At 35.6% G+C, this 15,873-nt stretch overlaps 2 protein-coding genes across 2 annotated transcripts in view; one reads left to right on the top strand and one right to left on the bottom strand.

Moving 5' to 3' along the window:
• Nucleotides 1–617, bottom strand: part of MTBP (MDM2 binding protein) — a 73,733-nt gene extending 73,116 nt beyond the window's left edge. Inside the window, exon 1 of the mRNA XM_033125879.1 lies at nt 447–617. Coding sequence (XP_032981770.1) covers nt 447–561 — 115 coding nt within the window. The 5' untranslated portion in view covers nt 562–617. The remainder of the gene's footprint in view (nt 1–446) is intronic.
• Nucleotides 618–728: 111 nt separating this feature from the next.
• Nucleotides 729–15,873, top strand: part of MRPL13 (mitochondrial ribosomal protein L13) — a 33,365-nt gene continuing 18,220 nt past the window's right edge. The window contains exons 1-3 of the mRNA XM_033125878.1: nt 729–966; nt 4,353–4,476; nt 11,432–11,525. Coding sequence (XP_032981769.1) covers nt 940–966; nt 4,353–4,476; nt 11,432–11,525 — 245 coding nt within the window. The 5' untranslated portion in view covers nt 729–939. The remainder of the gene's footprint in view (nt 967–4,352; nt 4,477–11,431; nt 11,526–15,873) is intronic.

Below are 15,873 nucleotides of genomic sequence, written 5' to 3'. Positions count from 1 at the left end.
AAATTGTTTTAAATTTATCTTTTTTTTTTTAACTTATGTGTGGGGTGTCCCTTCCCTTTAGGATGTAAACCCGGGAAACTCAGAGCCTCTTCCATCTTGTTCCTTTTTATATTACCTGCATTTGCAACACAGGAGGCAGAAATACCTACTGAATGTACATATTTTCGAAAAACAGAAATTCCATTACTAAGCCACGGAGAATGTATTCAATTACATTTTTACTGTGCCAAAAACTTCTAAGCGCTGGAATCTTGCATCCACAAATGTGGCCCTATTTTTCGACGAAGATCCATGATACATTTCCGCCCTTCTCAAGTCGATCCCACACAGAGTCGCAGTTACCTGGGACAACTCGTTATAGGTCCCTCTCCAGCAAAACTAGTTCACAAATTCAAATTTCTTCTCCTCCCCGCAAGCTGTTCCCGCTTTCCCAGCCCAGCACTTACCTGGCTGCTTCTCGGTACCCTCAACAGACGCCCCTGGCAGGTGCTCCGCCTCCCCTCCCACCGCGGATGAGACTTTTCCTTCCTTACAGATCACAAGGAGCAGGTACCGATCCATCTCCTCGGAGCTGAGCCCCAGTTTCAGGTCTGGAATTCCACATCAAAACAGCCGCGCGTTGCTGATGCACTTCCGGTTCCCTTCTACTTAGGTCGGCTGGAAATTGTGTGTCCTCCGTTGGTTTTCCGCAGCTTTTCTAGCAAGAGGGTGAATTTCGGGAGTTATTCTCTCAATAATCGCATTATTTCCTTCTTCATGATGAAATCGCGACCGTGGGAAGATTAGAGGGGACCCAGGAAAAGCGAAAAGGCAGACAAGTGCTGGCCGGCCTAGGAACTGTCATGCTTGGTTCTATGTGTTTCCCGCCGGGCCAGTGATGCTGCGGACTGAACTCAGATACTGGAGAAGGGAGGACGGTCCTGCTGGTAGTGGAGAAACATGTCGAGTTTCTCTAGAGCGCCTCAGGTGAGCTCGGACTCTGTTGCTTGATGGGATTCATTGCACTGGCAGAAGGAGGTCAATGGCTCCGGGGGGGTTTACAAAGCTGAGTCGGCAGGAAAGCTGAATCCTAGGGCGAGGAGATGCCTCAGGAAAGCGCAAAAAAGGGGGTCGTGATTTCTTGCCACCACTTGGTTGTCGTTCTCTCTGTACTCGTCTCCTCCTTTTTTTCAGTCAGCCCTGTTCATATTCCCACCCCACCCCCCGGAAAGAGTATTATGAGAGAAGGTCGGAAAGGTAATAAGATGGATCACATAGGTCACTGTAGATCATTGTAAGAATTTGATTTTTACTGAGTAAAATGAGGACCTGTTGGAGGTTTTTGAGCCAAGAAGTGTCATGATCTCACTTAGGTGGTAAAGGGAGCACTCTGGCTGCTGAGCTGAAAATAGACTGCTTAGAGGTGGGGATTGGTAGTGGGTAGAAGCAAAGAATCCGTTTGGAGGTTATTGCAGTAATCCAGGCTAGCCATGATGGTGGCACAAAGCAGGGTAAGTAGCACTGTAGTGTTGAAAAGTGGTCGGGTGCTCTTTAAAGGTGGAGCCAATAGGATTTTCTTAAGGGTTCCATGTGTCACGATAGCAAAAGAAGAAACAAGGATTACTTCAACGTTTTTGTTTCAACAACTGGAAGGATGTGCTATCATCTGAGATGGGGAAGCCTGAGATTGAAGCAGGATTCAGGTGGAAGAGCAGTTCAGTTTTGTATATCGGTTTAAGATGCCTCTTAGCCCAGTTCCGTACCAAATGTGATTCCTTCCTTGCGCTGTTTGTTACCTGTCCCTGATTAGGTAAATACAGGAATTAAAATTAAACATTTAAAAACTTGTATGCCAATTTGGCACTGTGGCACAATTTTAATTTTTTTATATTTTTTTAATAAAAGTATTGGTCTGCAGTAGATTGGGGAATTAACTAGCCTTTTACTATATTTGGTTTAAGAAGCAGTGTAATGCAAATGTTAAGAGGGCAATTGGATTTACCGTGTTTTCCCGAAAATAAGACCTAGCCAGACAATCAGGTCTAATGCATCTTTTGGAGCAAAAATTAATATAAGACCCAGTCTTACTTTACCATTATATAAGACCTGGTCTTACATAACGTAACATAACACCTGGTCTTATTTTACTATAATATAAGACCGGGTCTTATACAGCATAATATAATATAACGTAATATAATAAGACCAGGTCTTATATTAATTTTTGCTCCAAAAGGCACATTAGAGCTGATTGTCGGCTAGGTCTTATTTTCGGGGAAACACGGTAAGTGTAGAGTTCAGGAAAGTGGTACGGGCTAGAGCTGTAAATTTGGGAGTCATAAGCATACAAATAGCATTTAACGGTATGGGTCTGGATGAAGTCTTTGAGGAAGAGAGTGTAGAGAAGAGAGGACCAAGAACTGAATTCTGAGACATTTCAACATTTCAGAGGCCAGAGACAGGCGGAGAACCAGAAAGGTAGGGGAAAAAAACAACACACGGTGGTGTCCTGGAAATCAAGTGAAGAAAGAATACCAGGAGAGGGGAATGGTCAACTTAGAAGTGACCAATAGTTTTAGTAACATGAAGGTCAAAGTAATTTTGACAGCCTGTAGAGCGATGGTGATGGGTGTTGGAAGACAAAAATCAGGTTGGAGTAGGTAGTAGGTTGAAAAGAGAATGGGGAAGAGACCATTGGAGTAATGACAACTCTTTGGAAGAGTTTTGAGAGAAAGGAAAGAAATGAAGTAGCTGGTGGCGAAGTAACATCAGGAGTTGCTTTTTTTTTTAAATTTTATTATGGAAAATTACAGTCATATATAAGTAGATATCACTCAGTTTCACAAAACTAATAGCCAATATCCTTTCATCTGTACCCCCATTCACTTCTTTCCCTTTCTTATGGGGTAAATCTCAGATTCATTACCTCATCAGTAAATATTTTAATATGTTCTCTACAAGATTAAGATTTAAAAAAAAAATTCCAATACCATTTATCAAAGCTAAATGAAAAATTAACTGCAATTCTTGAATATCATCAAATATTGAATATGTTCAAATTTCCAATTTCTCGTATATATTACCTATATTATGTAAATACATAATATTTTTGCCATTTGTTCCTTTGAATTAGGATCCAAAATGCAGCAATTTGCTACGTTTTTTAAGTCTCTCTTAATAGATTCCTAGTCTTATCTTTTTTACCTTTAAATTTATTGAAGGAATGGGATTGTCCTGGAGAGTCCTCACTGTTTGAATTTTTTTTTTATTAGCTCATACGCTTAAAGTGGTAGGGAAAGAATATGCGCTAGAAGCTGTCTATATTTGTAAAAGACATGATCATCTATGTAAAAAATCAGAATCTACCAAAAACTATTAGAACTGATAAATAAGTTTAGCAAGATTGCAGGATACAAGACCAATATACAAAAATGGGGTGTATTTCTATACTAGCAACAAACAATCAGGAATTTAAATTAAAAATGCAATATCATTTACATTGGCCTCAAATATATATAAAATAGGGGATAAATCCGACAAAAGATGTGCGAGGGGAAATAGATTTAAAAAAATGAGAACAGGAGTAAAACAGAATTGGTAAGCAGTGTTATATATAGGCTGATTTTGAGTTTTGTGTTAATTAAATTTAAAACCAGCTAGCCTAGTTGTACTTTTTCCCATCATTGTTTAGCTACTTGTGTATATGTATAGAGAAAGCATCTGGTCGAAATCTTTCTGGGCTTTAAGTTTCTTTGAATTTGAAGGCTCTAACCGGCACCTAAAGGCAGTGGTCTATGCCTGAAGCAGCCTAAAGGTGTCTGTCTAAGGCAGTTTTTTAAAATTTAAGTTTGCTTAGCATCATCCATCTGTACCTTCCCAGCTACATTCTGCAGTTTAACTCTGTCTTGGAATTAAACTGACTAGTCTTCAGTTCCTAATTGGCCACTCATATTTCAATGTGATGTGTCAACTAATCCCAAAATATTTTTGAACACCTTCATAAACAACTTCTACTTTCATAAATGCTTCTCATTACCACGCCAGATTCTATTCTATTGTGATACAAAAAATATGTCAGAATATAAAAAAGAATATATCTTTGGAATGTTTTTAATAAAGTATGATCCATACTGCTAAAAGAAAGGCAAGCAGGAAAAAAATACTGTGTTAATCTTTGCAGAATAATAAGAAAAGACTCCCCTTTTCCAGAAATAGAAATTAAAACAAAACAAAAAAATTGGTTAGTGATAGGATCTTTTTTCAGAGTAATTATTCACATTAACAATAGAATACATGTGATGGTATATAATAATAAACTCAATTATTTCCATTTTAATTAGAATTTTCTTTGTTTCCTCTTCTGTTTTTTCAAGCAATGGGCCACTTTTGCTCGAGTTTGGTATCTTTTAGATGGGAAAATGCAGCCCCCCGGTAAACTTGCTGCTATGGCATCAGTCAGACTTCAAGGATTGCATAAACCTGTGTACCATCAACTGAGTGAGTATCATTTTAGACCTGTCAACAGTTTACGTGCCAGATAGAATCTTGAAGAAGTTTGGGCTGCTTTTCAAGGACCTTTTTTTTCTGAGGATCCCTTATGCCAGCATTTGCTAAAAACCTATTAGGGCACTAAAATGAATTTAGCTTGTTCCTAGGAAAACCATACAGACCAGTTTGCCTGGGACAACCCCATTTTACACCGTTGCCCCACCAAATTATCAGTAGCCCCTCCATTCACTCTCAGAAATATCCTGATTTTGGACTAAAATGTTCACTCCTATACATGTTTCTTCACGGGGCAATGTGCATTTCAATAGACAGGGTTTGAAAATGAGCAAATAAGCTTGCCCTCTCTTCTAAAAGCTCTTTCCCCCAGGAAGATACATAGAGCTAGGTAGGCTCTTTTACTTTTCACTGTTCTGAATGAATAGATTTGCTTTTATGTACCTTTTTTCCAAAGCAAAGCAAGAAAGTTGTTTTCGTACTAGAAGACGTCTGTTTATTATAGTAGTTTTGATCAACTTCACTGAACCTACGCACATCAGTGCCCATCTACTGGTCCAGTGTCAGTTCGTACTCTTCATCTTGCTTGACCTCAACAACATTTGTCGCAGTTGATCACAGTTTTAACTTTATATTTTGTAATATGAAATATACAAAGAGATAGATGATAGGTAGGTAGGTAGATGATAGATAGATAGATAGATAGATAGATAGATAGATAGATAGATAGATAATTTTAAAGAAAGTTAACAATAATAATGATGATAATGAACTGAATACCCATGCCCTCAGCGTTTGTATTGTTTCCATTTTTTTGCCATTACAAACAACATTGCTATGAATATTCTTGTACCTTTTTCCCGGCACTCATGTGGCAGTTTCTCCAAACTCAATAAGACAGGAATTACTGGGTTCAAAGGTACATAGGAAGCTAATTAGTCTTTATTCCGATGTCATCTCCTGCCAACAGCTTGTAAGAGTTTCCATCACTCCTCTTCTTCAGTAACACTTAGTGTTTTCATCCTTTTTACTTTTGAGTACTCAGGTAGATGTGAAATGCTCTCTTTATGGTTTTAATTTGCATTTTCCTATTATAAATGGAGTTACCGCTTTATCATTTATTATTTGGCCTTTTATCATTTCCTCTTCTGTGTCTATGCTTGTCTTTTGCCCATTTTTTTTTAACCAGGTTGTTTGTCCTTTACAGTTTTCTAACTTTTATTATGAAAGTTTTCACATTTTCAGAAATGCTCAGTGAATAGTACAGTGAATTTTTTATACCCTTCATTTCGATTACACAGTTAACATTTTATCATATATTTTTTTATTCAGTCATTTGAAATTAAGTTGAAGATACCATTATTATCTCCCCCAAATACTTCAGCCTATGCATCCTAAGAATAAAGATATTTTCCTGTGTAACCAAAATACCATTATTCTACCTAAGGAAATAAACAATTTAATTACACAGGTCAATGTCCATGGCGTTTTCAAATTTCTCTAGTAGTCCCAAGAATTTGTTTTTAGTTATTACTTTCTTGAGTAGGATCCAACCAAGGTTTCTGTATTGCCTTTAGTTATGTCCTTTTAGAGTCTTTTAATGTAGTATATTCCTTCTCTTATCTTTGTCTTGCCATTAACCTTTTGAAGAGTCTGGACTAATTTTCACATAGAGAACTTTCTTCTTAAAACACATTCTTCACTTATTTTTAGGATGCCATTCTTCCTGTTTCTTCCCCTCTTGCTAACTCCTCTTTCTCAGTCCCCTTTGTTCTCTTCAGCTTTATAAACTCCCAATCATTTTTCTCTCATTAAAAAATCGCGTGTGCCCAGCCCAGTACTTGGACCTCTTCACATTCCTTATTGGATCACAGTCTTAGTTCCCTAAATATAATCTAGGCTCATGGCTCCCAAATTGATATCACCAGTTTTGACCCTTTCCCTGTATTCCAGACTCACAGCCCAATTTCTACTCAGAACACCTTGGGTGTCTAGTAGACATGTCCAATAGAATAAGTCCATTTGGAGATGTCTTGCTTCATGGCTTCCCCTACCCAAACCAACCTTTATCTTCCAGTTTTTCCCATCTCAGTTAATAGCATCTCTTTTGTTTTAGTTGCTCTAGTTCAAAGCTGTTGCTTCATCTGTGACTCTGACTCCTCTTTGTTCAACGCCACATATATAGATACAGATATAGCTATCTGACCCCCTCTCATTCTTTCTCTTCTACTCTAATTTTAAACCACTGTACTCTCTATCCTGAATTATTCCAAAAGCCTCCTCCCTGATCTCCCTGCTTCTACTATTGCCGTACTAGGCTGTTTTCTCCACAAATCAGCTAGTCACCTTTTCCAAATGAAATTCGGAATAAAAGCCAAAGCTCTACCAAATGCCCTACCAGGACCTGCATGATACGGTCCTATTCCCTCGGTGAGTTTATTTCCCACCTCTCTGTACCTTGAGTAATCTACTTAAACCTATTGCTGTTCCATTCCCTTGCCTGCCGGGCACATTTTTTTCTCAGGCCCTTTTCAGTTTGCTCCTTCTGCCTGCACGCTCTTTCCCAGATGTCTCCACGGCTGTCTCCTTCACATCTGTCAGATCTGTGCTCAGTCATTCATATTCTGCGAGCGGCCTTCCCTGATTCCTCTGCTTGCCCTTTCACTCTCTCTCTCTTTACCTTGGCTTTTTTAGAATCACCCCCTGACTTGTTATACATAAATATTTGTTCATTGTCCACCTACCTTCACTGAGGTCACTCTGCCTAAGGAACTCTGCCTGATTTTTTTCACAGCTGCCTCCCTAGTGCCTATAACAGTGCTTGACACATAGTTGGCGCGCAAGAAGTGTTTGTTGAGTGAGTGTATCCATTCCCAAATCCCAGTTTTGAGAGTGAAGAAATTGCTTTTAACCAGGGCCCCGTCATTTAAGCTAGGTTAGATTTTTGATCTGTGGAGCGAGGAGGAAGAGTATTCCAGATGGTTTGATTTGGGCAAGAGGAAGGATTTATGATTTCCCATATTTCTTATACTTGCTGCTCTAACCTCTTTCCTTCACTTAATGAAAATTTCAGTAAGATGTCAAAATAAGGCCACACCCTGTGAAATCTGTCAGTATAGAATATACAAGGATTTTGTCATGTTATTCTTTGTTTTTCAAGCATTTGGTACGATGTCTGTCCCATAATAGATGCTTGTCAGGAGTATCTTGTGGAGTGACACTTTTAAACAGGTGTTTTATGAGCACAGTCAGTGCTCATTATTCACTGTAGTTATTTTCTTTAAAGTTGCTGTGAGTGCTGAATTAATGAACACCGAGACATTGCTTCTAGGGGAAATAGTTTCCTGTGAGCCTCTGGTCACATTTTTGTCAACCAGTCATTACATAGCCTTGTTTAAAGACATCTTATTTTGTGTGTAGGTGTGTGTGCGTGTGTAGTTGATTCTTTAACACTGAACTCATGGCTGGCAGCACTATAACTCATACCTGAATGAAGCTTATGTAACATTTTCTCGGCAGGACACATTTCAGCCTTCTTGCACTTAGGGACACTACACAGCACTTCAGCAGCAGGCTTGGGTTTTAAACAGGGAAGTCACTAATTAAAATCATAAAATGCCAAGAACCCTGGCGCTATGTAGGCCACAAAAGGATACTTGTTAATAGTACAAGAGCTGACCCACGAAGGCAGAGCTTTCACTTTGTTCAGCCTCAGCTCCAAAGATGTATGTTAAGCTACTCATACTTTTTACCATTCTGTGCATGTCTGAATGACTGGGAAAGCACTGCAAGGATTGATTTTGGGGTCACAAATCAATTTTAGAGGGAGTAGGCTAATTCACAGTATGGAATCCACGAATAATAAGGGTTAACTGTACTTTGAAAGTAAAATAGTGACCAGCAGACTTATGCTTGACTAATTATATCTCTTTACTTTAAAAATCCTTTTTTTTTTTTGGCATGCCAGGAGAATGCCATAGTCATTCTCCAATTCATACAATTGTTTAATTCCGTGGAATTTAGATATTTTGTTTAACTGCCTCATTGATAGATGAGGAAACTAAAATCAGAAGAATAAAGTGACTTTCTCACTGTCCCTCAGCTATATTATAGTAGAACTGGCTAGAACCCAGGCAGTTGTTTCCTCATACCGGAAATTACACACTCTACTTCGCATGCTGATTCTTAGCTACTTACACTGTGATTTCTTACTAATCTGCTTTTTCCGTAGCAATGATTATCAACAAAGTGATAGACGAGATCTCTTAGGTTGTCTTTGTGGAAATGCAAATGATACAAAATTGGGGGGAAAGTAGAATTAGTAGTAGGTACCTAATTTCCTTCTTAAAGTATAGCACTTATCTGTCCACTGAAATAAAGTTCTGTTTCCTTACAAGCGGGTCATTATTGCAAAAGTATTCCTAAAGTACTGGTGAGTAAACATTCTGGTAGAAAACCAGAAGAGCTTTTGTGGCTGCCTGTCTGTAATGTAGAATAGCTGTTTAATCAAATTAGAAATTTACGTTTTAAAGACTGAATTGTATTTTTGTTTCCCACTATATACGAGTATATCTTATATCAGCAAAACTTTTCATGTCCACAAGATGTCACCGAAATCAAAACTTAAATTGCAGTTTTCAATTTACACATATGTTATATCTTTAGTTTATTTCTAACATTTATTGGCTTAATCAGCATTTATTAAGCATGTATTGTTGGCTCATGATCACTGTAAACATCTTTATGTGAAAATTGACATTCAGTTTCCCAGAAAAATAGTATTACAAATGATGGTCATCTATCCAGGAGCGACTGTAAAAGTTAACCAATAATGTATCTGAACATAATGTAGATGATATTTGAAGTACTTTTTAGGCCAGTGGACTTTGTGAAGTGTTGTAGAAAATCAGCTTTTCATTTATAAGGTTATTTTTTTTATGGAAAATGTGTAGTGGGTCAAGATGGAAATTATGTTGAACTAGGACAAGAATTCCCTCCTCCCTCTAATTAGAACTATCCTCCTGAATTTGGGACTTGGGAGCTTGTTGAACATGATTCTTTTTCACTGACAAATTAAAAGAAAAGGCATTGGTGATTTTTGGATTGTGTCTTGTTCTTCATGAGGACCCCACCTTCCCTGCTTCCCACAGATTAATTAGTTGAGGAGGACTATATGAACATTTAAAAGAAGCAGAGGGAAACCTTTCTTTAGCACTATCTAAAGTTATTATTAGATTATCTTAAAATACTGCTGGTCCACTTGGAATGAAATAAAAGTTGCACATAGTTCTTAAAGGTTAATATTATGAATACTAGCATACCAAACAATTCAACAAAGGTTAGGTTAGATCTAATTTAATCACTAGTATTCTGTTTCATATTATTATTTAAATTTTTAAGGGCTTGTTAGAAAACAAAAAGTTGATGCTCTTCTTAAAGTTACCCAGATAGCATATATTTCTCTCTTTTTCTTCAGTGTCAGTCTATTTCAAATGTTAATTAATGCATCGTTTTAATTTTGCAATCTTAATTTTACAAATAAAGTTAGCATTAAGGAAAAGTTAAAGATTCCATTTCCCTCTAAAAAGGTGTCATGGAAATAGTCTGAACAGGTTGTTAAGTAACTTGGTGTGTGAGCTTTTGCCAAATCACTTAATCTTAATGGGCCTTGGCTTCTTCGAGTATGAATGTCTGGGTGAACACTAAGGTTATTTCAGCATTCTTTGAGATGAAAGATATCTTCTCGCCCTCTATTTGTTCATCTGGTTCATTTGCCCAATTGCCTCAATAGCCCATCATGTGTCACCTTTAGGAACTTTAGTCACTTAATTTGCCAAATACTGTCATACTATCCTGTTCAGCACACTTCACAGCAAGCTTCCCAGGTCTTTCCTTTACATCTCTGGATTCCTTTTCACTTTAGTGAAGAAAACCTACCTGATTTATCCTCTTTCCCTTACCCTTCTCCTATATAGACTATGAACTTTTCTCTGAAAATTCTGTCATTCAAATTCAAAGCTCTTACAGAATCGCTAATATAATCTTTAGTTTTCATGTACTGTATTTATTTGTACTTATTATTTTTCCAGTCTTTTTCCTTAAATAAGTTTCTAGAATCTTTTAAAGATTTTTTGTTTTTGTCTTTGTTTTTCTATTAGTAGAGTAGGCATTTAATAAATGTTTCTGATTAGTTGATTTTGCCATGTGTAGTGACTCACGTGAACACTTGACTTTTGAAGTTTTTGGGGTTTTTTTAGATGAACTGCCAATCGTAGGGGTACTTTTCACTGGAAAATTAATCCAATACACCTATTTTAATTTTCAAGTCATCCTGGCCTGTCAAATATGTGTATATAATCATAGTTGAGATTGGCGGTTTAAATTTAACTAGTTAAATGTGGTTGGAAAAAACCTTGGGTTAGTATTTAAGAATAAGATCATAGTACTCTATTGTTCTCTAAATTTGAGAAGAAGAATAAATTCTGATGTTTTACATTTGTTTTCAATTTACCTATTGGCAAAACATACTTTTTTATATCTATATACATATTGTTTTCATTTTCTCTTCTGTTATTAAGGGAAAATTTGTATTAGATATTTAAAAATACTTAGTATAAACATTTTTAGTGAAGTATGATTATTAATGGTAAGCTATGATTGAAATAACAGTAGTTTACCTTTCAAGATGTATTATTGGTATTGGCATCTTTATTAAATTCTCTTTCACCTTCCAGTGTCAAGATTTTCCAAATGGCTAGCCAACTCTTTCTATGCTGAGATGTTATGTAAGCACCAACAGAAATCTGTTCAAGAATATTGATATTATACTAACTTGCTTTATATTTTGAATGTGCTGCTTAGATTTTGATAAGTTTTATAAATAACCAAGGCCACTTTTTTCTTAAAGTCCTGGTTTTTCATATAAAATCTTTTTTCTTTTTAAATCTAGGTGACTGCGGTGACCATGTTGTCATAATGAACACAAGGCACATTGCATTTTCTGGAAACAAATGGGAACAAAAAGTATACTCTTCACATACTGGGTAAGACAATGAAAGCCATTGTCAAGGAAGATGGGCAGTTGAAATATATCACTTAATAATACTATTGATCCTGTTTAAAAGAAAAATATAGTTTCAAACTTTGGCATTTAAGAAAATACTAATTTTACTCAGGCTATATATATAATTTACTCAGTCAAAAAAAAAACACAAAAAACAAAAAAACAAAACTGTACCAAATAACTGACAGTATTTGTTTTTCCTAGCAACTTTTTACAGAACCTCTCTGATCAAGACTATACTCAGTTTTTAGTCACTCTTTTCACTTCATTCTTTCTGTTTCCTATAATTCATCTTACTGTTGTTCCAGAACCATCCTGAACATCAGAAAGTACTTGAGATGTTAAGGAGTCATGAGCAAAATCCCAAGTTTGGAAGATACCTACAATCTCCACGACATACCTTTCAAGTTACATGTCTCCCTGCCTGTGTTTGAACTATACCAATCTCATAGCTCATAGGGCAGCCTATTTATTCCACATTTGAAACAATGTGACTCCTTCAAAGATCTTTATGCTATTGAGTCATAGTCTATTTTTCTCTCGCCTTCATATTGGTCATATTTCTTCTCTTCGGGACAGTGTAAAATGACTATATCTCTTCCACCTGACATTCTCGAAATAATTTTAAAACCGTGATTAGCAAGTGCCCACTAATTGATTCTCTCTTCCCTAAGCTAAACACCTGTACTTCCTTCATAGTTCCTCACATAGCTTCACTTCAAATACCTTCATTATATCTTGATCACTCTTCTCTAGATACAATCCTTGCTTGTCAGTATCCTTCTTAACTGAATGCACCTGCCTGGTTGTGTTCTGATGGTTTACTAATACAGTGTGACTTCTCCATCTTTCATTTACACAGTGTTCTGTTGCAGTAGAGCTTTTTAAGTCCATGTCATTATGTGACACACTGAGTTCACTATCAGCTAAAACCCGTAAATCTTTTTCGAGCGTGTTGCCGTTCAACTACTTCTCTTTCCTGTGCGTTTTAGTTACGTTTTAATCTAATTGCAATACCTTAAGTTTATTCCATGTTAAGTTTTATCTCCAGCCTTTTAAGATCTTTTGAGATCTTGAGTTTGTCATATAATGTGTTAGTTAACCCCTCATCCTCAGGGCATGTACAAATTTAATTATGTGTATCTTCTACACTAGTATGCACGATATGATTAGAAATGTTGCTCTTTCATTCTTGATCAAAATTATTCTTTTCTTTCCAATTGCATCTTTGTCTTAGACAAGCAGACTTTGATGCCCTCATCTGTTTCTTTTCCTCTCTTGCCCAAGTAGGTCTTAAATGCTTGGAATAACTTTTTTGCCTCCTTTAGCCAGCCTTTGCCCATTCCTCCCCTCCAATACTTTTATGAACTCTTCAACTTAACAAAAATAAATTCATATCCATCTTTAGTAATTTCTGCTGTTGGCAAATCTTGACATATAAACCACAGTGTATAAAATTTAGAGATAATTGGGAAAGAAAACTAAAGTCGGGATAACATAATCCAATAAAGCAAAGAGGGAAGTATTGACACAAAATGCTAGGATAATTCCTATAACAATAATATCTGTAGTATTACTGCAAATGAAAGAAAATAGTAGCACAGACAGTAGTGAACAGCTAGTAGCCCTCTCAGTCGTGCTCGCTCCCCTGTGGAGGAAAATCCAAACATCTTTCCAAATTATTGGCATCCAATTACCACTACTGTTTCATAATACTTCATTTTAGCCAACATATTGCAGTTTCTTGCCTCTGCCTTTGCATGTGTTGTTCTCCTTGACAAGACTGTTTCTCAAGAACTCTCCTATTTATCCATTAAAACCTAACTCAGATGTCATCCCTTCTGGGATTGCCTTCCATATTTCCTCATCTCCCATAGGGCTAATCGCTTTTTGTTTCTCTGATTCTGTTGACTCTTGACTTATACTTTGGACATACTACTTTTATTATGCTCCTAAAACTTCATTGCAATTATGTATTCACAATTTAACTCTCGTTATAAAAGTTTTAGTACATGCTAATATTAGACAATACAGAGAAGTTTAAAGAATGAAAATCGCCCTTCATCCTTTGACTCAACATTTTAATATAAATTTTTATATCCTTTTCCACTTAATATAAAATTCTCAGAGAGCCCTTTTATAATAATTATTTTTAGTTCCTATATAGAGGTACGCAATAGGATTCATCATTGCTCCCTTTTTTGAAATTAAAATTTTGGCTTTTATAAAGACCTGGAAAACACCTTTATCCATTAAGTATCTCTATATATAGTTATTTAAAATAAAATTCCAGAAATTTAATGTATTTCAGGATCAAAGGGATGATCATTTTTTGTCCTTTGTTAGGTATTTCCAAACATTGGTTTACTATCACAATTTTTGCATATGAACATCTGTTATTACAAAACTGCACAGTATTATCATTGAAAATAGTTTAATAATAAGGTTCTGCTACTTTGATGGGCATGTAATTGTTTACATTTACATAATGGTGAGGTCTCAATACTTTCCTGATCACTTTCTCTGAACATTTTATCCATTAAGAATATTAATCCACCATTACATTTTTTTACCTTTTACAAATTTTTTTATTATGTCCTTTCTGTACAGTTATTTAACTTTTAGATAATTAAATCTCCCTTTCCCTTTGTAATTCCTTTTATATGTGCTAGTCTCAGAAAGTCCTTTCTTGTATAGATATTATATTTTATAAACATTCACTTCTAATTGTTTTAAAGGTTGAGTAAGTTGGGTATGTGTTCACTTTAAAATTTGCCATCTAAAATTTACTGGCATGAGTTAGAGATATCATTTACTATACGATGTCTCAACAGAATTGTTTAATCATTGTTCTTGAGACAAGACCTTGACATGTTTATATGTATATCTCCAGTACCAGCATAATAGGCATTTGGTTAGTGTTTGCTGAATTATTAATAATATGAATTGGAAAAATCTTGGCTAACGTCGCAAACAAATATCTTTCTACTCCAATCAGGTTATCCCATACTGAAGGAGAAATGTACTTATTTTTTCACTAGTAAAAATCAACTGAGTATTGCGTTACTCAAGTTGTTCCTCTACTCAGAATTTTACGGTAGCTCTCCAAATTTTTCAGTATAAAGTCCAAACTCCTGAAACATAATGTAAATGGCATTATGCTTTAGTATTCTCCATTGCAGTGTTAAAAATAGAAAGATAATCTTCAGCATTAAGAGTGTTAAGTATTTTTTCCATGGAGAGAAGGAATACAGGAAGAGAAGTCTAGACAGGTATTTCTTTCTCTGAAGCTGAAATTCCATGAAACAAATGAAATATCATTTTGAAATATCAATTTGAAAATTATCTGTCTTTCTCAGCAAACTTTTAAATATGCTTTCTTAAATTTTATTCCTAAAAGGGTGGTTTATCTTAAAATGTTTTCAAGTCTTGCTGAAAGAAACTTATGAAAGGAATCACATTTAGGTAATCGTAAACTTTTCTTGCAGAGTCCACTAATTTTACATTTTCTTTTTTCCTTCCTTGAAAATCATTTAGACTTTACTTATCCATTCAGTATAATAAAACCTTACATCTGTATATTGTTTTTGTTTTAAATTTCTAAAGCACTTTCACAAACATTTTCTCATTTGACTCGTAAAAATCTTGAAACATAGATGGGGCAAATATTATCATTTTTCTTATATAAGTAAACTTATATAAAAGGTAAACTTATAAAGAGGTAAAATGAGTTGCCTAATAGACTGGTAGCCACTGGCAAACTTAGATATCAGATCTGAATCTGGGGTATCAGGTTACTAAGCTGCCTCCTATGCTATCCCAAATAAACACATTTTTAAGTCTCCAATTTATCCATATTATATGTAATTTTGATCTGAACACAATGAACTATTTTATTACTTAGGACTAACATATAACTCTAGTGGTCTTTTACCAACTGTTAATAGGGAACAGGATCGTGACCTATTTAGAGTTTGACTTCAAAACCAAATGGTCTACCACTGTTTTCCCCAAACCTGACTACTAATTTATACAGACGTTTTGTCTAATTTGTCAAGGAATGCAAAATATTTTGGCGCATTGCTTTTTCTTCCTTAATTCAAACAGTGATAAACTACCCCATAATGAATGAATAAATGAATGCATGGGTGAATGAACAGTGAATAACTTTAAATTCCAATAGCAATATAAATAGTTATGCCAAGAAATTTTCCAAGATGTAAAACTTCTTATGAAATAATGATGGCTGACCCCTTAATAGAATAACATTTCAAATAAGATAGGTTACTACTTAATTTTTAAGGCACTAAAGAATAACCTAGCTTCCA

The sequence above is a fragment of the Rhinolophus ferrumequinum genome, chromosome 14 (assembly GCF_004115265.2).
Source record: "Rhinolophus ferrumequinum isolate MPI-CBG mRhiFer1 chromosome 14, mRhiFer1_v1.p, whole genome shotgun sequence".
In the NCBI taxonomy this organism is placed as follows: Eukaryota; Metazoa; Chordata; class Mammalia; order Chiroptera; family Rhinolophidae; genus Rhinolophus; species Rhinolophus ferrumequinum.
This window is presented reverse-complemented; position numbering and strand designations above follow the sequence as displayed.